Source organism: Phytophthora cinnamomi (assembly GCF_018691715.1).
Source record: "Phytophthora cinnamomi strain GKB4 chromosome Unknown Contig108, whole genome shotgun sequence".
Taxonomy (NCBI): Eukaryota; Oomycota; class Peronosporomycetes; order Peronosporales; family Peronosporaceae; genus Phytophthora; species Phytophthora cinnamomi.
Genome location: NW_027151041.1, coordinates 46,112 through 68,182, shown reverse-complemented (window position 1 = coordinate 68,182; position 22,071 = coordinate 46,112). Strand labels below are relative to the sequence as shown.

The 22,071-nt window shown below is 55.8% G+C and overlaps 5 protein-coding genes across 5 annotated transcripts; 3 read left to right on the top strand and 2 right to left on the bottom strand.

Annotated features, from left to right (window-relative positions):
• Positions 1-9,149: 9,149 nt before the first annotated feature.
• IUM83_15101 (uncharacterized protein) lies at positions 9,150-9,455 on the bottom strand (the record flags this gene model as incomplete). The annotated part of the gene is made up of 1 exon (XM_067939890.1): positions 9,150-9,455. The coding sequence occupies one exon, from the start codon at positions 9,453-9,455 to the stop codon at positions 9,150-9,152; it is 306 nt and encodes a 101-aa protein (XP_067782325.1).
• A 436-nt stretch (positions 9,456-9,891) lies between these two features.
• IUM83_15100 (ATPase, vacuolar ER assembly factor, Vma12) lies at positions 9,892-10,624 on the bottom strand (the record flags this gene model as incomplete). Its single annotated transcript, XM_067939889.1, has 2 exons — positions 9,892-10,017; positions 10,088-10,624. The coding sequence occupies 2 exons, from the start codon at positions 10,622-10,624 to the stop codon at positions 9,892-9,894; spliced, it is 663 nt and encodes a 220-aa protein (XP_067782326.1).
• A 142-nt stretch (positions 10,625-10,766) lies between these two features.
• On the top strand, positions 10,767-14,441 carry IUM83_15099 (ER degradation-enhancing alpha-mannosidase-like protein; the record flags this gene model as incomplete). Its single annotated transcript, XM_067939888.1, has 2 exons — positions 10,767-12,310; positions 13,823-14,441. The coding sequence occupies 2 exons, from the start codon at positions 10,767-10,769 to the stop codon at positions 14,439-14,441; spliced, it is 2,163 nt and encodes a 720-aa protein (XP_067782295.1).
• A 1,396-nt stretch (positions 14,442-15,837) lies between these two features.
• On the top strand, positions 15,838-17,205 carry IUM83_15098 (ribosomal l1 domain-containing protein 1-like; the record flags this gene model as incomplete). The annotated part of the gene is made up of 3 exons (XM_067939887.1): positions 15,838-16,043; positions 16,176-17,042; positions 17,154-17,205. The coding sequence occupies 3 exons, from the start codon at positions 15,838-15,840 to the stop codon at positions 17,203-17,205; spliced, it is 1,125 nt and encodes a 374-aa protein (XP_067782296.1).
• A 176-nt stretch (positions 17,206-17,381) lies between these two features.
• On the top strand, positions 17,382-20,357 carry IUM83_15097 (AP-2 complex subunit alpha; the record flags this gene model as incomplete). The annotated part of the gene is made up of 1 exon (XM_067939886.1): positions 17,382-20,357. One exon carries the CDS (start codon positions 17,382-17,384, stop codon positions 20,355-20,357), a length of 2,976 nt encoding a protein of 991 aa, XP_067782297.1.
• Positions 20,358-22,071: the final 1,714 nt, after the last annotated feature.

Here is a 22,071-nt window from a genome sequence, read left to right as displayed (position 1 = left end):
ACATTGAAGTGGACCACCACAATGAGTGGTCCACACATACCCAAAGATCCTATTGGTAGAAAGCAGCATCTTTCTACCAATCAGAGACATGCATATTAGCGGGGCTCTGACAGCCAGCCGCTGCCAACCCTTTCATAGATGATAAACAATTTTTTAGCAGCTTTTAGAGGAAGATCGATTTACAAACAATACAGTTCTCATTTTACCTAATCTAAGTCACTTGGAATCCTTTTGTTACTTAACTTATATTTGTGTATTCAAATATAATTAACCTAAGTAATTACTAAGTACTTACGCTTCCTCATACACGTTGCGCAACGTGTAAGCTAAAGTAGTGAGTCAAGTTAGACCCACTACACCTGGTAGCACTTTGTAGTCCGTCCAACGACCGACTGCTTGACGTTCGTACGCGGTGTACGAACGCGGAGCCGAGAACCACATGAGCACGGAGGTGCCCATGGAGAGCTCCAACACGCCTGTAACGCATGTTGCACGCGCTGACTGCCCCCACCTGTCTGACCCAGAGTGGGAGGCCCTCCAACGACTGTCAACAGTCATTGGAGAAGCGGCGATAGCTACAATGCTGCGTACGCTATCGCCGACGGAGCAACATGGTGTTGCTCTGGGATTCATCATGAAGGAGCAGCGTGACGCTGCTTCCTCAGTGACGGCGTCGTCAGGGACGACACCGCGTGCTCAACCATTAAAGTTGAGCGTAAGCAATTACGTGGGAAGAGAGGGCGAGCCTCTCCTCCGATGGCTTGTCGAACTCGACACAGCCATAGCGGCTCGACGCATCGTCGACCCGCTGTCGAAGGTCGCGTTCGCCATGTCCTGCCTTGGCGGACGCGCAAGGAGTTGGGCGTATGGACGCCGACTCTCCGATCCTACGTGCTTCAGCACGTACGAAGTGTTCAAGAGGAGCTCAAACAAGCGTTTGAGCCCCCGCAAAACGAGTTCCGGTCGAGGGCGGAGTTCCTCGACCTTCAGCAGGGTAAGCATGACGTCCATGCTTACGCGCAGCGCGCACGATATTTGGTATCAAATATCGTGACTAACCAATTGACGAGGCGACCAAGGTCGTCACGTTCATGAAAGGGCTTAGAGATGGGCCTGTAAAGACCTATCTCTTCCGAGAGTACCGAGTACTCTCGAAGCTGCAATCACTCTTGCCATGCAAGAAGAGTTTAGCCTGCGGCAGGCTAAACTCCATGTAAACGTACCGAGGCCGCAACCGCGCCCGGTAGCGAGACGGGAGGTCCGGAGCCAATGGACCTCTCGAGCGCAACAACTGCTGGTTACCAGCAGCAGGGAGGTAACGTGCGATGCTTCCGTTGCGGAAGGATCGGTCACTTTGCACGGGAGTGCACAGCTCCCATGCCCCCTGGAGGTGGCCGTCGTGGCGATGCTAGGCATCGCCGCGGACCAACAAAAACGCGAACATCCAGTAGGCGCGGGGCGCCCTACTGGTAATGCAGTCGCGCGTGCCGACATCGGGCACGCGACACTAGAGACTGCAGCCCCAGTGAGACCAGCTCTCACTGCAAGAAACAAGATGACAGGCCGAACCTAGTCATCTTGAAGGTAACGTCGAAGAGAGCGAGCGACTCTCTTCGAGCTTTGGTAGACTCAGGCGCGTCGAACAACTTTGTTCGACTACGAAGCCTGTCGAAACTTGACTTCGAGGAGGTAGATACACCTCGAAGTCTTCTGGAAAATACGACTGGCAACAGGTGCCATCGTGAAGACCGAGAAGCGCGTCGTGAACGTGCGCTTCTCGTACAAACAACGAGTGTTTGTCGAACACTTTATCGTCCTGGACCTGGACGATAAGTTCGACGTGGTAATGGGCATGCCGTGGCTTGCACGGCATGATCCGGTAATAGACTGGAAGAAGCGCACGCTCGTGCGCTTCGGACGCGATAGCGGAACAGAGAGCGATGGCCCTGTTACCGCAGCGCGCGCACCAGCAGGTGCGCGCGGCTCACCAGTCGAGACAGCGCTTTATGCTGCTGTCCCGGAGTGCCAGGAAGTGCGCGAGGGCGCGCACAAGTGAAGACCACGTCGGCAATGCTGCCGACGTCGGAAGAAAAAAGATGTGTTGGTTCCGGGAACCAACACCCACGTTCAAGCGTGTAGGGACAGTCCCTGACCCGAAGCGGTCAGGTCGACAACGACGCGTCGGCTCCGGGAGCCGACGCACCCTCGGTCATGAGGGGCTCCGCCAATGATTGGCGTCGAGGTGACGAAGGCGTGTCAACTCCGGGAGTTGACGCTGCAAACAGTGCGGACGGTTGCAAACGTACCGCACTGACGCAATTTACATGCTGTCGTGCAGCCGGGCTGCACGACGAAGCGCTATGCGATCAAGCCGGGCTTGATATCGCGCGCCCGCAGACAGGGTCTGCCGGCGAAGGACACATTACCGTGCAGCCGGGCTGCACGAAGGAAAATACGGTCAAGCCGGGCTTGATACCGCGCGCCCGCGGACAGGGTCCGCCGGCGAACGACTGTCCACGGCCGGGCCTGGACAAGAAGAACAACTGTGCGGAGCCGGGCTCCGCACAACGAAAAACAGCGCAAGCGGAAAACGCTGCGCAAGTCTCGGTCAGGACCGAGACGCAACAAAACAGTCTGCTGGGCAGACTGCGGCGGTGACGCCGAATGTCAAGACGCTAAGCGTCTTGACGCGCACCAATACTGGATTCCAGTATCGTGACATGGAACTCGCTAGTCCTCCGACGACGGCGTCGGAGTTGACTTCGCTTCCAGCCATGAGCTGGAAGCGCTTCACACGCGACTTGCACGATGGACGCATCGAGCAAGTCTGCGTTCTTTCAGACAGCGAAAGAACGACGAGCGGAGAGCGAAGAGCTGAGGCAGCTCTTCATGGGAAATACCACTGAGAGTGAAGACACTCTCAGTGCGAAGACAAGCGAGAGCGCTTCGAGGAACAAGGTTGGGACTCGCTGAAGTCGAGTCCCTATTACGAATTGTTGAGGGAGTACAAAGACGTACTCCCGGAAGACATTCCTGCGGAGCTTCCGCAGGATAAGGGCATTCAACACGAGATTGATCTCGTGCCGGGCACGAAAGTACTGTGTCACGCGGCAGTGGCCACTGCCGCGAGAGCAAATGAAAGCGATCGACGACTTCTTTGAAAGTCGTCGTAAAGCAGAGACAAGTGCGGGAATCAAAGTCCCCGCACAGTGCTCCGACGTTCTGTGTCAAGAAGCCACAGGGCGGATGGCGCATCGTTCATGCCTACAACAAGCTGAACGATGCGACGGTACCGGCGCAGACGCCGATACCACGAAAAGATGTTATCATCGATTCGATGGCCGGGAGCACCGTTTACAGTGCTCTCGACTTGCGAGATGGATTTTATCAAATCCTAATGCGTGAGAGCGATATCCCTCTCACGGCAGTGAGCACGCCAAGCGGCATGCTCTGGGAATGGCTAGTAATGCCACAGGGGCTTAAGAATGCCCCTGCGACTTTCAACAGGTGCGTGACGCACTTGTTGCGCTCGGTGCGCGACTTCGCACCGAGCTACTTCGATGATGTATTCATCCACAGCCGGGCTGTGGACGGGAAGACTCGACGTAGAGATGCACAGGGTGCATCTCCGACCTTGAGCTTATGCGAAAGCATAAGCTCTACGCGAACCTGAAGAAGTGTATCTTCGGGGCGAGCGAGATACCCGTCCTCGGGTGTCTCGTAGGGAAGAATGGTGTTCGCCCTGACCCAGAAAAGGTCAGAGTGATTAACGAATGGCCAACGCCTTCAAGTGTCAAGGAACTGAGGCAGTTCCTTGGCCACGTACTTGTGCAAGTACGTGGAGGACTATGCGGGCAAGATCCGCCCGCTGTCACAGCTTCTTAAGAAAGAAGCTGTGTGGAATTGGACACCCGATTGCCAAAGGCATTCGATACAGTCAAGCGGGGCTTGACTGAGGCGCATAATCTTGGCAGTGGCTGACCAAGATCGCCCATTTCACGTAGTGTGTGACGCATCCGATTTCGCGATCGGATGCGCGTTAATACAGCACGATCACGAGGGCCGTGATCGTGTCGTCTATACCAATCGCGTCAGCTGAAGCCAGCTGAGCGCAACTATCCGGTGCATGACAAGGAACTCCTTGCCATGAAGTATGCACTCGCAAAGTTCCGAGTGTATTTGCTTGGAAGTAGACCATTTGTGGTCTACACCGACCATGCTTCACTGCGCACCGCAGTGAAGTCGCCACATTTCACAAAGAATGGCGAGATGGCTCTCATTCTTTGCGGAGTATAACTTCCGGGTCGAATACAAACCCGGAAGATTGAACGTGGTGGCCGACGCGTTATCACGTCGGCCAGACTATGCAGAAGCTGTTGACGTCAATGCCATTGACGCCATGCGATCGAGCAAACCCACATCATCTCTGTTGGATGATGTGAAGGCCGCGTACGCGCACGACGCGGACGCGAAGCTCTGCTGGCCTATGGCACAGCGCCTTCTGACAAGTCCCGGCAGAAGCTGCCCAAGCACCTTCGAGCGCGTGCACACCGCTTTCGTGTGCACGACGGACTGCTACTCTACAACGCAGTCGACGACAACGCGGATCGTGTTGTCGTGCCAAATGACCATGACCTGCGACTCAGGATCATGTACGAGTATCATGATGCCCCGACTGCGGGACATCTCGGACGTGAGAAGACTTACGTCCTTCTCACGCGCGACTTCTACTGGCACCACCAGTATAAGTGGGTGCGCAAGTACATCCGTGCTTGCGAGGTATGCCAACGCGTGAAGCCTGCGCCATTCGCGCAGGCTCCACTGCAATCACTACCGACTCCGTCGGAGTGTTGGAAGTCCATGTCTTTGGACTTCATCTTTGGTCTTCCCCCGGACAGCGGAGGGAACACCGGTGTTGTGGTCTTTGTAGACCGTTTCAGCAAGATGGTACATCTTGCTGCGGTGCCAGCAGAGGTGACCGCGAAGCAGACAGCCCGTCTGCTCGTCGACATGGTGTTCAAACACCATGGCATGCCGTCCGACATCGTGTCGGACAGAGACCCGCGCTTCACAGCGCATCTGTGGCAAGAAGTGTTTACACTTCTTGGGAGCCAACTTTCCATGTCGACTGCGGATCATCCGCAGACGGACGGTCAAACCGAGCGCGTGAATCGCGTGCTCGTCGATATGTTAAAGAGCTACGCTCACTCGTTCCAATACTGGAGCGAGTGTTTATCGATGACAGAGTTTGCCATCAATAACTCAGTGCATGCCTCGACCGGGCATACACCGTTCTACGTGAATGCCATGCGGCATCCACGCCTCCCGAGTTTACTCGGAGTGATGGCTCCCACTTTAAGTGGGGGAGGATCTACGACTGTAATACAGCAGCCGCAGAAAACCGCTGACACTTGCACAGTGTCAGCTGCAACAATGGACAAACCACATGAGTCTGCGCAGGGCGCAGACTCCCCCAACAACATGGCCAACGACCACGGGTCTGCGCAGGGCGCAGACACCGCAAAAAACCACGCAGAGGCCGGGCCTCTAGCGGAGAGCGAGCTGAATGACTTCAGCTCGGATGCAATCAGTTTCATCACCAAAGACAAGCCGTGATTCGGTTTGTCCAAGACACAATAGCAGCTTCTGTTGATCAACAGAAGCTGAACGCAGACAATGCGGGCAGAGGCAACACAAATGAATTCAAAGTTGGTTCATTAGTTTTGTTAGCTACACAAAACCTGCCTAGACATGCAGTTTCAGTTTCGGAGCAAGCAAGCTTGCTCCGCGCTTCATCGGGCCGTTCACTGTGTTGGCACGGCACGGCAACGCATACACGCTAGACATACCGTCTAGCATGCGCCTCCATCCGACCTTTTACGTCGGACGGCTGAAGCCATACCGGCAGCACGAGCCATCTAGCTCGGCTGACCCGAAAGCCTCGGCAGGAGCCGAGGCAGAAGCGAGGACTTGGCCTCGGCGACGAGCAACCTCTCCTCCAGCGCGCGGACGCGCTGGAGCAACCTTCATCTGGGTCCCCAGCTCGACCTGGATATTCGAGGCGGTCTGCGAGACCGCCGCGACTTGAGCCTTCTGGTTCGCCAGCTCCTGTTTCAGGGCGGCGAACTCAGCGCCTACAGACGCTCCACGACGGTCACCCGGTCGTGGAGAGGCGCATACTGATCAGCCAGGGCTGATCATACCCAGGGCGTGTTCCCACCCCGCCACCGCCGATCCGTGACGCCCGCGGCTCAACCCGCTGGATTGTTGAGCGGATTGTTGACCATAGTATCCCGAAAACGAACCCTCAAGGGGCTCGTGTTCGTATTCGTTGGAGAGGATTTCCTCCCCATCGAGATACATGGGAGCCGCGGAACGTCTTGCTGGAGGACGTTCCGGAAATGGTGAGGGCGTACGAAGAGCAGTACGCGCTGGCGCAGCGGAAGTAACACGAGCGCTGCGATCATCGCTAGCGCCCGAACCCTCACGTGCTAAGAACTTAGCACGGAGCTCTTGAGACTCTCGGGCACACGGAACGACGTGTACCCGTTCAGGTCGCGGTCGCTCAAGCGGACCGCGCCTGGAAAGCACTTCGTGCACTGAAAGCCCTCGGGCACAGCGCACGGCACATTTGCCTCCTCAGCAGCAACATGAAGTTGCTCCAGCTTTCCACGCTTCGAGTACGTCTCGAAGCGATCACGCTGCTTAATCCGATCACGGTAAGCACTCGGCCTCTTGTTGAAGTTCTCAACAAAGGCGTTCCAGCTTGACAAAGTGCCTGCCATTCGGGCACTTTGCTGCGAGAAGAGGTCTTCTTGCTTTGAAACCATCGGAGCTCATGAAAGAGTCCGATGTAGTAATCGCGCCTTTGATGCGTTTCCGCATCAAAGTGCAGCTCGGCAACCACAGCGTCATCTTTGATGGCGCTGCATACGTACAGCGGCACCTCATTCGGAGGTACCGAGTTCCCAAACCGGTCCGCGATCTCGGACGCGGACGGCATCCATGGATCGCGCTGCAGGCTCAGCGCGGAGAGCCTTGAGCTTTAACATCACGCGCTGCAGCAGCAGCGCGCGGAGTACTGAGAGCCCCAGCGGAAGCGAGTGGGGTATCGCTCTCAGTACGCGAACGCTCGAGCTCGAAGCGTCCGATTCGTCCCCCTTCACGCGGGCGAACGTTCTTGGTGTGAGGGTCGAGCGATTCGCTCGACACTGAGTCTTTACGCTTTGAGGGCGAGTCTTCCTCGCCCTCCATGTCTTCATCGTCGTCGTCGAAGTCGACGACGTCACCATACTTCGCCTTCTGGCGTTCGAAGTAGTCGTCGATGGAGAGATGACTCCCCATCGACTTTGCGGACTTCTTCTGAGGCGCGCTCATCGTTGAATGAGCGCGGATTTCTTCTCCAAACGCGGAGAATTGACGAATGGTCAATTCCAAAGATTGACGTGCGGGGACCCCGCGCGTCTAACCTTAAGGGGGGGATGGTGTAACGGGGTTACACGTACAAGTGGCTGCAAGCCACTTGTGAATTTAACAGATAGGTTATCTGTTAAACGTTTTGGATACTTCCTCACATTGGTGTAAGACACACCGATGGATACATTGAAGTGGACCACCACAATGAGTGGTCCACACATACCCAAAGATCCTATTGGTAGAAAGCAGCATCTTTCTACCAATCAGAGACATGCATATTAGCGGGGCTCTGACAGCCAGCCGCTGCCAACCCTTTCATAGATGATAAACAATTTTTAGCAGCTTTTAGAGGAAGATCGATTTACAAACAATACAGTTCTCATTTTACCTAATCTAAGTCACTTGGAATCCTTTTGTTACTTAACTTATATTTGTGTATTCAAATATAATTAACCTAAGTAATTACTAAGTACTTACGCTTCCTCATACACGTTGCGCAACGTGTAAGCTAAAGTAGTGAGTCAAGTTAGACCCACTACATATTCTCCCTCCAGCAAAAGATTGGAAGGATTTGTGTCGCATGTATTGGAAGGCGGATCCTTCTCGTCATTTATTCAAGCCAGTATGCGATTGGACCAATCTGGACAAAAAGAAAAGCGGTGTGCTTCCCAGCCGCTTTAGCGTTGCCAAACTGATTGCCCAAGATGTGTTGGAATTTGCCATCCAGAAGGGAGTTGCTGACCCAAGGGAGGTTTCGGACGCTACACTAACCGCGTATTCGGCTTACTATACCACACATTGGTTAAATGACAGTGTTATTCCGAATATGTGTGTACTCACGATTGACACACTTGCACGATATATTCGTCTCGACAAAAAGCGCCGACTTGTGAAGACTCGGCATGCGTACATGCAAGGAATTGTGTAGTTGATAATGTCATCGTATTGTAGGTCTTGTCCTAGTACAGCAAGTCTTGTCTTAGTACTTTTAAGCTTGCCGTAGTAATATTGGTCTTGTCTGAATTTGCTAGTACTATTAGTCTTGTCGTACCTTTGTAGGAGACCGACCGTCTCTAAGACCTTATCTAACCGACCTAAATGAGTACTGTAAAAAATTATTTTTTCGGTCGTTCAACGATTGGTGCATATTCGCATATAGGATTTTTCTGATTCGTCATGCAACCCGATTTTGCATATTTCATTGTTTCATGCGATGGAAGTTGCTTCTGACACCGCGTCATACAAATTCCAAATATCGTGGAAGTAGCTTCTTTTTCCTTGCGCAGCAGATTTGAATAGGAGCGATAATAGGGTTAGGTCTACTATACATCCGCTAAGTGATTCATCAGAACCTAACCCTTCATTTTGTAAATGGAAGCGCTACTTCCTTGTCAGTATTTTCTTCACATAAAGAATGCATATTTGCCCTTTTCAACTAGTGGTAACCAGAGTGCCAATCAAGCTGCACCGAAAGCATGCTTTCTGCGAGGCACGGTAAGTCGAGTCCGGGGCCAAGAGGACGATCATCACTAAGAGCGCTTCAGCGCCTAGAACATTTTTCTTGTGTTTTCAAAAAGCTGTTTCCGTGAATTAGTCGCTGCTCCATTCTTCGTTACCTTCACGTTTCGTTACCAAAAAACACATATCGGGCTGATCCGCGTCAATCGCTGCTCAATATAGTATTATATTTTGTTATAATATATCGTTCGTGCTGGTCAAGGGTCCAAGGTGGGTCAGATGCCGATGCCGAGACGTAGCCGCAGATGCGGGTGCTGCTTCTGGGCTTCCTCCAGCGCGAGGCGGTTGGCGGTGACCTCGGAGTCCTCACCGCTGTCGCTGCTCGCGGACCCATCGTAGGTCACCGTCCCGTAGCCATTGCGGCCGGGCTTCACCGTCGCTGAGGTGTCATTGCCTGCCGCCTGGACGTGCCCAGCTTTGGAGTCTTGGTTCGTCGTCGCCTCTGCTTCGGGTGCTGCACCGCTGAAGTCGAGCGTGGCGATCACAAGCAGAGCCACCACACACCACCGCCGAGTCTGCATTGCAGCTGCCTGTCTCCTCCTGCTGCCACGGCGTCCGTGTCGCCGCGCGAACGAAAATGAGCGTGTGTTCCACCGCCACTTGGGTGGAAAGGCAGGAATGACCAGCAGGAGCCAGGAGGGGAAGATGCAATGGGAGCCGGTCGGTACAACCCGCCAGCATATCGGAGTATGGCTGCGTGCAGACGCAGATAAGACGGCCGGCGCCATTTGCTTGCCTCAAGTGGACCCCTCCCCCGAGCAATTGGCAATTGCCGCGGTGTCGCTCCTTGAGCCTTTACATGCAGAGGCTCGACTGAAAATACAACTGACTTGCGGCATAAGCCTGCTCAACAGAATTGCAGTTCACAGCTCATATTTATTGCTAACTCACCTTCTCCCTACCATAAACCTACCGAATTGCATCTCCACCCGACGGACAAAGCACCGGACCAGCTGCCTAGAAGACGCTCTTGTGCTTCCTCTGATCGTGCTCGATGCTCTCGATCTTGGCCGCTCTTGCGATAAAGAGCACCATCTCGATGACCATCATGACGATGGCACCACCGAGGCCAGCGACGAGTCTCTGCAGGCAGCAAGCGCCAACACCTCGTTAAGCCAACGACACAGCACGACAAAATCCACCGCCGCCTCACCGTCGTCTCGTTCTGCGTGAGGTTCCTCGCCACGAAGTACACGGCGATGAACGCCGTGACCCTGGCCATCACCATGTTGGCGCCCACCGACAGATGCTGACGCACACTGGTCTGGTGGCTGGCCAGCTCCCGGTCCGCCGTCTGCGTCTTGACGTTGCGCACCATGCTGCCGTAGCGCATCTCCTCGTCCAGGCGCAGCAGCTTCTCGCGGCGCCGGGCGAGGTACTTGGCCCTCTTCTCCCTGCTCTCCTCGTCCTGCTCGGTCTGTTCCTGCTCTGTGGACACTGCACGCGCCTGCAGGCCGCTGCCCTGACGCAGTAGCGCCGCCAGGCTAGGCGTCGACGGGTCCGAGGCGCGCAGATCGCCCAATAGGTCCGCCACGAGGCGGAACTCGGCCATTGTCAGCGCGTCCTTCGCCTCGCCCAGCAGCAACTGCTTCACGTCCGCTCGGTTGAGCTGCGCGGGGCCCAGACGCGTCGCCAGGAACATGCGCAGCGCGCCGGCGCCCGCGCCCTGGAGCTGCACGTCGAGCGGCATTGCATGTACTACTGCCGTGTTCTTAACTGAAAAAAGATCTATTAATACCTGTTGAAGGTAGAAACATTACCTCTCGTATCGCATACTGCTGTCTGATCCCTTGCCTGTGACATTTAATTTCCGTCATGCCTCACAGTCTCAGATGCTGCCGCGTCAGCATCAAGCGCGTCATGGCGACGGGCGCGGCGCCGCGTACCGCGCCTCTCGCTACGCGTGGGGCGCCACCGTCAAGCGTGCATGTACCTGTGCGTTCCTGCTGTCTTTCGCACTGCTTTTCGTCTCTGTCGGCGCTGCGCCGTCCGAGAACGGCGCCAAAAGCGACGGCGAGTCCCAGCCTCCCGTGCTCTCGCACTTCAACGGGCTGCACACGCTCTCGGGCGCCAGCTACCGCGCCTTCAAGAACCGCCTGAAACGGCAGATGCGCGGCGAGTCCTGCCTGCGCTACCACGTCGCCGGGACCTGGTGGCACTACGAGTGGTGCGTCGATAAGCACGTGCGGCAGTTCCACCCGCAGCCTGCCGGCCCCAAGGCCCAGAAGCCCAAGGAGTTGAGCATCCTGCTGGGTGCATACAATGCAGAGAAGCCGCAGCCGCTGCGGGTCTTGGCCGTGGACAACTTGGCAAGACTCGCGGACCCGGACCGCATGGGCTACATGGCCCAGCAGCTTTACGGCTCGGGCGACTACTGTGAGGAGAGAGGCGCTCCGCGGATGGTGAAGCTTCAGGTCAAGTGCTGTGCCTTCCATGACAACGAGACGTACGTGGACTCGGTGGAGGAAAAGGCTCCCTGCGAGTACGAGATGAACGTGTGCTCGCCCGTGGCGTGCGGACTCATGCAGCGCGACCAGTTTGTGTTGACGGCGCCGACGTACATGGAGGGGGAGGAACGGAAGGCACTGGCCAAGACTGTGAGGGACATGTTCTACCATGCATATAATGGCTACTTGAAGCACGCGTTCCCGCAGGACGACTTGCTGCCGCTTTCGTGTCGTGGAGGAGAGTTTGAGCTTGGTCGGCTGCCTATGCTCACGCTGGTTGACACGTTGGACACGTTGGCTGTGCTAGAGGACGCGACGGAGTTTAGACGAGCGGTGGAGCTTGTGGTGGAGAACGCCGACTTTAACTTGGACACGGAAGTATCGGTCTTTGAGACTACAATCCGGTTGCTCGGTGGGCTGCTGTCGGCACACCTTTTCGCGGTGAATACCGATTTGAAATTGTACCCTGACGGCGACTATGATGGAGCCCTGTTACGACTTGCGGTAGACCTTGGCGTTCGTCTGATGCCTGCGTTTGATACAGTTACGGGGATTCCATACGGCACGGTTAACCTGAAGCACGGCGTACCAAAGGGAGAAACGCCTATTGCATCGACTGCCGGTGCCGGGTCGCTTTCTATTGAGTTTACGATGCTAAGTGTTCTAACGGGTGACCCCAAGTATGCTGCTGCATCACGTGGTGCTGTGCGTGCACTATTCCAGCGCCGATCGAAGATCGGACTCCTCGGAAAGCACATCAACACGAAGAATGGTGATTGGACTGAGACGTCTTCGGGCCCGGGGTCCAATTCGGACAGTTTCTACGAGTACTTGCTCAAGATGTACGAGCTATTTGGTGATCGCGAGGCATTAGAGATGTTCGCGCAAGTCTACCCGGCGGTGCTGGCTCATAACAAGCACGGCGACTGGTACACCGATGTGTCGATGTATACAGGCTGCCATCATCATAGTGGGAGCTCGTCTGTCGTCTTCGAGAGTTTGGCAGCATTTTGGCCGGGCATGCAAATCGCAGCAGGTGACTTAAATGATGCTGCGAAATCCATGAACGCATTTTATCGCGTATGGCGTGACTACGGCTTTCTTTCAGAGCAGTTCAACGTGGGTGACTGGAAGCCTGTGAAATCTCGGGGTGGAGGTGGAGCTCGGTATCCGCTTCGCCCTGAGCTTATCGAATCGACATTTTACATGCACGAGGCGACTAATGACTCGTCATGGCTCCGGGCTGGCGCGCATGTGGTTCATTCTCTACAAAAGTACGCTAAAACTCCGTGTGGTTACGCGAGTATTGCTGACGTCGACTCCAAGAAACAAGAAGACTACATGCCATCATTTTTTCTCTCAGAGACGTGCAAATACCTCTACTTGCTGTTTAACACGACCCATTTCTTTCGTCAGGGCAACTACGTGATGACTACAGAAGCCCACCCACTGCCGATTCTTCCAACGAAGCTTGTTGAACCGATTCTACAAGCTGCAGACGCGTATGTAACCAAGAGTGAAGTGTCATATGACAATCGATACTCACCTGAGCGTGTGATGCGGTGCGAAGCCCCCAAGTTTTACGATCTCATCGACTATTCTGTCCATTACGAAGGAAAAGTTGTGGCGCGCACTACTCGATGCTCACCTGCAGCACCGTCACCTGCTGCATTGATCAAGGCCTCCAAATCGGCAGCTGAGAAGATTGCTCAGAGTGCCTCCGAAAAAGCGAAACCAACAAAACCTACGACTACAACGACGACTACGACAAAAAAGAAGGCAAAACCAATCGATACTGAAAGTGTAGCATCCGATGTGCTGCAAGAGTGGTTACCGTCGCTCGAGGAGAAACTCCGAAAGATTGGTGGGAAGAATGTCAACGATGAATGGCTCCAGCACCTACTGGAAGATACCTCTCTTAGCGTCACGAAGAAACGGCAGCCTGTGATGCAACAAGATGATCAAGGGCATGTGGTGCAACACTTGTACGGTGGAAGTCAACTCGGAGAGTTCCGTGTCGAGCAGCTTCCGGGTCGCCTGCGCGTCACGCGAGAAGAAACTGGTGATTGGATTGAGGCCTCGGGGATCGTTGATGCAAGCCACATGATTGTTGGACTGGGTTTCAATGATGGTAGTGACGACGATGACATTGGCGCTGATTCGTACACGTTCGAGGAGCCAACAAGCAAAAAGGTTGACCACGGTGATGATTATCACCCGCCGTACATGGCATGGAGCTACGTGTACAAGGTTAACGAAGACTTATCCCTACCTGTTGATCAACGCTGTTCACTGCGCGTACAAGTGGGCTACAAACCTCATCCAGGAGAGCCGCAACACAATGGAAAGGGGCACCCGCACGTAAACGGGGGTGGCAAGGGAAAACCCACCGTTTGGTTGACTGTGCCTTGTGTCGGTGCTGGCTTTGGTGTGGCGAACAGCTTTAAGGCGTCTCGCGCCTTCCCCAACATGGAACTTGTCGTCGCTGATCCCGTTGACGCGTGCAGTGAGGTATCCAATCTGCCCGAGGAACGCCTGCGTGGGAAGATTGTGCTTGCCCAACGAGGCGAGTGCTTCTTCGAAACCAAAGCGCGAAATGCTGAGAAGTGGGGAGCTGCGGGTGTCATCATCGTAAATACTGAAGACGACGACCTTGTGATGGTCATGGGCGGTGTCGATGAGAACAGTGCGGAGGCTACCGACGAGCCGCTTGATATCCCTGTCGTTATGGTACCTGAGCGCCTTGGCGAATGGTTCGAGACTCGGTTGGTTGAAGCAGAGGCTTCTTCGTTGGCTCCTGTAGTGGTCAGTATTGAACTCACGGTGCGGCATCATGACCGCGAAGTTGACCAAACGCGACGAAGAGGAAGGGGCATCTCCGGTGATCGATCGTTTCCCCGTATTGACGGTACAGCGGACAACATGAAGGTCTATGGCCCGGTGTGGGGGGTGGAACTAATCACGATGGGCTCAGACAGTGAAAATGGTCAGGACCAAGAGGACGATCACCAAGAGAGCTTCACCATCGCCATTGTCGGCACGCCTCCGTGGCAGCATTAGAAATGTGATGGCAACTCCATAGAATAGAGCAGCAACTAATTCACAAAATGTTTTTGCGTTGTTATCTGCGTCCACTACAATAAAACTGCATTACTTCCGCTAGACCGTAGAAGTCTATTGTTCTTGCCGCCTCGCGAGCAGCTCTCTCATGTTGCATTCTTTGTTTTGCCTTCAACAGCAAGACATTTTCGCTATCGATTGGTGCGTACCACCAAAAATTAGCTCCATGCACCTCCCGTAGGGAGGCCATCGACTCCGAAGAAGAAAAAGAGCGCGCGGTATGAGTTATCCGGAAGTACGAATCATTATCGGTAGTACCGTGTTTTGGCCTTTTCTTTTGCTACTTCGAAGTATTTTTAGCTGGAAAACTGTGACCGTTTTAAAAAGTGATCCCTACACCTAATAAGATAACTTCACATACATGTGTCAATCGATAGTACCGTGTTTTGAGCTTTTTTTGCTATTTTTTAGTTGGAAAACTGTGCCCGTTTTAAAAAGTGATCCCTACCCCTAATAATATAACCTCACATAAGAAGCAAAATGGGAAATTCCAAATTACGCCTAAAAGACAACCGTAGAGAACTGTAATCACCATAATAGAAGGCTGCGGGCACCAAACGTAAAACTCGTATAACAAGCGCACAGATCGAATGCACACCATTATAATACTTCTACGGTCCCTTCGGAAAGATGGCTCGCAGCCTTCGTGAGATCAAGGTACCGTTCTAAAAACCACAGGACAGGAAACTGACAAAGCGCTTGCCAACGGTTCGCCGACGCTTTTGACAGCGACAACGGTGAAGACGTATCCATGGCAAGAGAGGGAAGTCCGCGGTTGCAGGGTGCTCGTTCAGCGTCCTACTACTCCATCTCACCGAGGTTCTCTCCCCTTTACTGTACACATGTCTACTAAATGTACCTTGTACACAATACCATACAATGGGTTCGCTGCTATATGTACTCGTAGCAATGTGACGGACCAGCACGTCAATTCAAGCGCAGTGGTATACATTCGAATGTACTCTAAGTTTCCCTCTGGTCTAAGCGTTCCGTGGCTGGCTGGCTGGCTGGCTGGCTGGCTGGCTGGCTGGCTACCTGTGGACAGTAATTTAACGCGACTTAGGTAGTGCGCTCTCCCGTTTGATACGCCTGATGAACGTATTCTGGAATTATATCAAAATTACGGGCGTATAATAGTTTGGAATTTCCCCCCAAAAATGGTCAGCGGCTGTTAGCAAAACGCCTTGACAAACGTTGGCATTTTCGCCGACCACAATGACAAATGCGGCTCAATGTACCATCCGAGTGGTACAACCTCGCCCAGCCAGCCGCGGTTCGTGGCCAGCCAAAGACTCGGGCCGTTGCAGTCGCTATTGCCAATCACCACCCGAGGACGATGGCCGAGGTGACGATCAAGAAGGGCCTGCGCAACCCGCTGGACGAGGCCCAGGTGCGCCGCGCCGTGCTGGCCCTGCAGACCTTCGTGGCCAAGAAGAGCGAGGAGCGGGCCAAGGCGCCGCTGGTGGAGGACGCCGAGTTCGTCTCGTGCATCCTCACGCGCAAGCTGGTGCCCGGCAAGACGTCGCTCAAGCCCATTCCGATGTAAGTTTTTTCGCTCGGAAGGCATGGCCCGCCCGGGCCACGCACTGGCCCGCAATGGCCAGCGACTGCCGAGCTGTTTGCAACCTTTTGCACACAATTCTGACCTCTGGCCGCCGTGTTATCGCTGCGTAGCAACCTGCCGCACCCGCTGCACGACGAGGGCGCCGAGATCTGCCTGTTCGTGAAGGATGAGGACAAGAAACGCATCAAGGAGGCGCTGGCCAAGGACCCCGTGGCCGGCGTGACCAAGGTCATGACGGTCAAGAAGCTGCGCAAGAACTTCTCGCGCTTCGAGGACAAGCGCGCGCTGGCCGCGGCCTACGACATGTTCCTGGCCGACGACCGCGTGCTGCCCTACCTCAAGGGCCACCTGGGCACCAAGTTCTTCTCCAAGAAGAAGCAGCCCATCGCCGTGCGCGTGTCCCGCAAGAGCGTGGCCGCCAGCGTGCGGCTGGCCTCGCGCCGCACGGCCCTCCACGTGAGCGCCGGCGTGTGCAACAACGTCAAGGTGGCCCGCCTGGACATGACGCCCGAGCAGATCGTGGACAACGTCATGGTGGCCATGAACAGCTGCGCCAGCCTCGTGCCCAAGGGCTGGAACGGCGTGCAGTCCATCAGTGTCAAGACGAGTGACTCGGTCGCGCTGCCCGTGTACAACGCGCTGGCCACGCTGGCCAAACTGCCGCCCGTGGGCAAGACGGCCAACCTGAAGAAGCGGAAGCTCGAGGAGTTCGTGGCCGAGGCCGACGAGGAGGAGGCCCCCAAGGCCAAGAAGCAGCAGGCCAAGAAGGCTGCGGTGAAGGAGGAGGAGGCTCCCAAGGCCAAGAAGGCCAAGAAGACCGGCAAGAAGCAGGTGGAGACCCCCGTGAAGGAGGAGAAGAAGGAGGCCCCCAAGGCCAAGAAGGCCGTGAAGGCCGAGGCCGCAGCAGAGAAGAAGCCAGAGACGACGACCCCGCCGGCCAAGAAGAAGGCCCGGGGTAAGAAGAAGGTGGCGAAGAAGTAAGCTCCTGTCCGCGCAACCCGTTCCTGGTCGGAGTAGATAGATGATTTACATACACATACACATACTGCTCTCACTTGAATGCGCTGTTTCGTGTCTGCCATGTACAGCTCTGGCCGGGATCGAGTGAAGCTGTGCCGGAACGGAGCGCTTGTGGACTGATGGAAATGGTCTCGTTCGTTGTGTTTGCCTGTGCACAGGTACTGGAGCTGCTCACTTCAACTTGTGCTTGACATGTGCCACACTTGATCGCAACCGCCGGCGCCTCCTGCCTGCGACCGCTCACTCCGGAACAAGACGCCCGAGAAGCAAGAAGAGTCCTTAACGCGTCGGTCACCATGGCGATGTTCAGTGCCCGTGGGCTCAACAACTTCATCAGCGAGCTGCGCGCGTGCACGTCGCGCGAGGAGGAGCAGAAGCGCGTGGACAAGGAGCTGGGCAAGATCCGCCAGAAGTTCACGCAGACGGCGAGCAACTCGGGCCTGGGCAGCGGTGGCCCAGCGCTGCAGTCGTACGACCGCAAGAAGTACGCGTGGAAGCTCATCTACATCTACATGCTGGGCTACGACGTGGACTTCGGCCACGTGCAGATCATCAGCCTCGTGTCCGGCTCCAAGTACTCGGAGAAGTGTCTGGGCTACCTGGGCTGCTCCATCCTGCTCAAGGCCTCGGACGAGCTCATGACGCTCGTCATCAACTCCATCCGCAACGACCTCAAGTCGCGAGAGGCCAGCTCTCAGTGTCTCGCACTGTGCTGCGTGGCCAACCTGGGTGGAGCTGATCTAAGTGAGACCATGGGCCCCGACGTGGCAGCTCTGCTCACGAGCTCGGCCAGCATCGCCCACGTCCGCAAGAAAGCGGCACTGTGCGCGCGTCGCCTGATGCCGGACAACCCGGAGCTGCTACCGGTTGAAGACATGGAGCGTAGGCTGAACGACCTCATGAGTGAGAGCCACTTGGGTGTCGTCACCTCCGCGGCGGGCTTGCTGCAGACTGCTCTTTCGCTGCATCCCACCGCCTTCCGCTCGCTAGTGGAGCCTTGCATCCAGAGACTGAATGCTCTGGTGACGCACAAAAACTGCCCGCGAGACTACATGTACTACAACACCCCGTGCCCGTGGCTGCAAGTCAAGCTGCTTCGCATCCTGCAGCAGTTCCATGCCAACGGTGCGCTGGACGCCGACTCGGCGGATGGCAGACTCAACAACATGTTGAATGAGACTCTGAACCGTGTGCTGGCGCGCACTCCTCCCGGCAAGACTGCCAAGAACAATGCGGCTTATGCTGTGTTGATCGAGGCCGTGAACCTTGTCATTGCTCGCGGCAAGCCTGGTGGTGACACGGACAGCCCCGCGTACAAGCTGCGAGAGCAGGCTGTGGCCTTGCTGGCCCGCTTCATCTCCGTCACGGAACCCAACATTCGCTACGTCGGACTCGACTCGATGTACCGAATGGTGCGCCTGGACGGAGATGGCACCGGTGTGAAGCAGCATCAGGAGACTGTGCTCTTCTCGCTCAAGGACGCTGATCCGTCCGTGCGTCGCCGTGCGTTAGACTTGTTGTTCGCCATGTGCGACTCGAGCAATGCTCAAGAGATCGTGGGTGAGCTTGTCAACTACCTGGCCATCGCGGAGCGAACGGTGAGCACCGTCCCGGCCACTGGGCCCGTCAGTGGCATCCGCGAGGAAATCGTGCTAAAGGCTGCCATTCTGGCCGAGAAGTACGCGCGCGACTTGCGTTGGTACGTAGACACAGTGCTGCAGCTTTTGACTATTGCCGGTAGCGAGGTTCCCGACGCGGTATGGCACCGCGTCGTCCAGATCGTTACGAACCGCGAGGAGCTTCAGCGGTATGCCGCTGAGCAAATGTTCAAGGCTATGGAACCGCGGTACGTGGATGAGACTACGACCAAGTTTGGTGCTTACGTGCTAGGCGAATTCGGTTATTTGCTGTGTGACAACGCCTCGATGAGCGGCACGCGCCAGTTTGAAGTTCTCCACCAGCACTACGCCGACTCCAGTGTGCCTACGAAGGGAGTTCTGCTGACGGCTTTCGTCAAGATGGACAACCTATACGAAGAACTACGCACGACCGTGCACGGAGTACTTGCCAAGGCTGCCAGCAACATGAACCTGGAGATCCAGCAGCGTGCCTGCGAGTACTTGGCTCTGCGTCAGCTTTGCCAGAGCTCTCCGAACGGCGAGGAGGTGCTTCGTGCTGTGTTGGAACCTATGCCGGTATTCCCGGAGAACCGTGAGTCCGGGCTCATTGTTCGTCTTCGCAACCAGCAGAAGGCTGCAGCCGCTGTTGGCGAAGGCTCCGTACTGCCCGAGGAGGGAGCAACTTCACCCCGTGCGCAGGCGCGAGCAAACGAACTGCCTGCGGCATCCCAAGGTGTTGACTTGCTGTCTTTGGATGAGCCGGTGGCCCCCAAAACTTCATCGGCTTTTGGCATGGGAGCAAGTGCGGAGGCTATCCGTGGCCCCAATCCAGCGTCGACAGATCTAGGTGACATCTTCGGCGGCGGTGGCTCAAGCGGTGGCAAACCCATTGGTTTGGACGCGTCACTAACGCCGCAGATCGCCGTTTGGGCACGAAACCTCATGTTGAATCCCCAAGGTGTACTCGTCGAGAATGACTTCCTCCAAATCGGTGCCAAGCACGAGTATCGCGGCTCTCAAGGCCGAATCAACCTGTTCTTCGGCAACAAAACCACCCACACACTCAATAATTTCTCGGTGCAGCTTGCGACGGGCAACTTCTTCCGTGTCCAGGCGGAGGAGGTGCCACCGCAGCTTGCGGGGAAGCAGCAAGCCAAGCAACAGATCATGATCGAGGCTATGGCGCCATTCACAGAGCCCCCAATGATGACGGTTAGTTTCTCGTGCAATGGAACCAGCTATGCCTACCAAATGGCTCTACCGTGCCAGGTGACCAGTTTCATGGACCCGGTCGCAGTGAACGAAGAGGCCTTCCTCCAGCGGTGGAATGCACTGGAAGGACAGGATCGCGAGCAGCAGGAGGTGGTGCCGGCGGTCAGCAAGTTGGACTTCACCCAGGCTCGCGAGTGGCTCAGCACGAATCTGAAGTTCGCCATGGTCGACGGGTTAGACTCGCAGGCGAGCGGCAGTCTGTCCGGAGCCGCCACCTACCGCACAGGAGCGGTGGGTCCCAACGGCGACAAACTTTCGGTTGGCTGCCTTGTGCGCCTAGAAGCTAGCGATGGTAACGCCTACCGCATCCGGGTTCGTGCGGTGCATCGCGACGTGAGTGTTGCGACCAAGAACTGCCTCAAAATGCTGCTTCAGGCGTAGAGTAGTAACCCAGCGGTCAGTCACCCACGCAACGATCTATGAACCACCCCATCCATGTAGTTCGCATAGGAGAGTTACCAACCAAACCTTTTCAAAAGCTTTCGAGCATTCCTCACGTGTGTCGCCGAAAGTAGTAACGCGAAAAGGCTTCGACCTTCGTAAAGTAGCTCACGCCCACACAAAGGCGAGTGTGCAACGTCAACTCCAGGACCCACAGCTCAACTCGCGTGGCTTCTCGGTCCACGATGTTCAGCAAAAGTCAAGCCGAACAGATCGGCACCATTACAACCGAGACGAGGTACCTAAACTCGGTCGATGTTTATCATGGAGCTACTTGCCGCAGGAAGGCATTGCCCGCCGACGTCGTTCACACAGGGAATCCCTGTCAGGATGTACCTCCGAATCATGCGCGCGCTTGGGATGGGGACAACCGGCACGTACCGCCGCGATGTACCGACGGGGTCGTATTCATTTGCCCCGGTAGACCTGATCTAATGTAACTTAGTCTATTAAGTCTTAAACCATTTTCCAGTGAAACTAAAGTCCGACATTTGAATCGCAGCTTGGACGGCTCGAATTCGGCACACTGCTTCACGCACTATCCTATCCTCTTCGTGTTGACGAGATCTTCCAGCCGAACACCAAGCACACCTCGTCAACAAGCTTGAGCGGGATCAATGGCCTCAACGGCCGAATGCAGTGAGTCTGGATAGACGCGAGCTGGGGTCCGTGTCGCTTGCACTGGCCCACCTTGACATCCGTGAAACCCATCCAGATCGGAACCAGGCGGAGTAGAGAACTCGCTCAATCGACAACATGGTCATGCCCAGCTGGTCGGCTGAACAGAGTTTTGTATGGGCCCTTGTATCGGGCGTAGGAGTGTTCATGTTACCAGCCACCAGCCGGCTTTCCCGCTATCACTCTAGCGCACGAAAAGAGACGCACAGTCTCCATTGCTCCGCCCGAGACATCAAGCGGGACTTGCTGCACCGCACCAAGCGCGGACTTTGATACACACAGTGCAAGCTGTTAGCCGCGACGGCGTTTCTGCGAGCTGCTGGCGGAACTGGACATTGTGGTCAACACGCTCCCCTGAGGGCACGCCACAGTTTGAAATCCCGGCCGAGTTTCTCGGCCTGAAGGCGTCACCAGCACGTTAACAAACCTACTAACTGTACAGGCAGTTATTCCGCGAGAGCTCGAGCTCTCGACCAAAGCACAAACTCCCATGAAGCGCTCGCTCGTGCTCGCGCTACTGCTAGCGCTGTACGCGGCAGCGGTGGTGGCGCAGACAGGAGACACCGCCACGGACGCGGGACATTCAAAGATTGGACTCGAGTCAGACACGCCGGCAGCCACGGAAGCTGCACCGAGGCCGGCTACCGTCGTACCCGCCGGAGGAAGCGGAGACGGCTCGAGTTCTTCCCCTACCGCTGCAACGAACGCGCCCGAAACACCAGCCCCAGGGACAGAATCGCCAGCAACGAATGCGCCGATTGCTACACCTGCCGCAGGAACAGAATCGCCGGCGACGGCATATCCATCAGCCACGCCCCCCGCGACAACCAGTCCGGCAACGACGGCGCCGACAGTGACAGATGCCCCCACAGCAGCCCCGAGGACAGAGGCTCCCACGGCAGAACCATCCACGACCACCCCAGTGACGGTAGCGCCGGCAACGACAATGCCGACAACGACAGCTCCATCAACGACG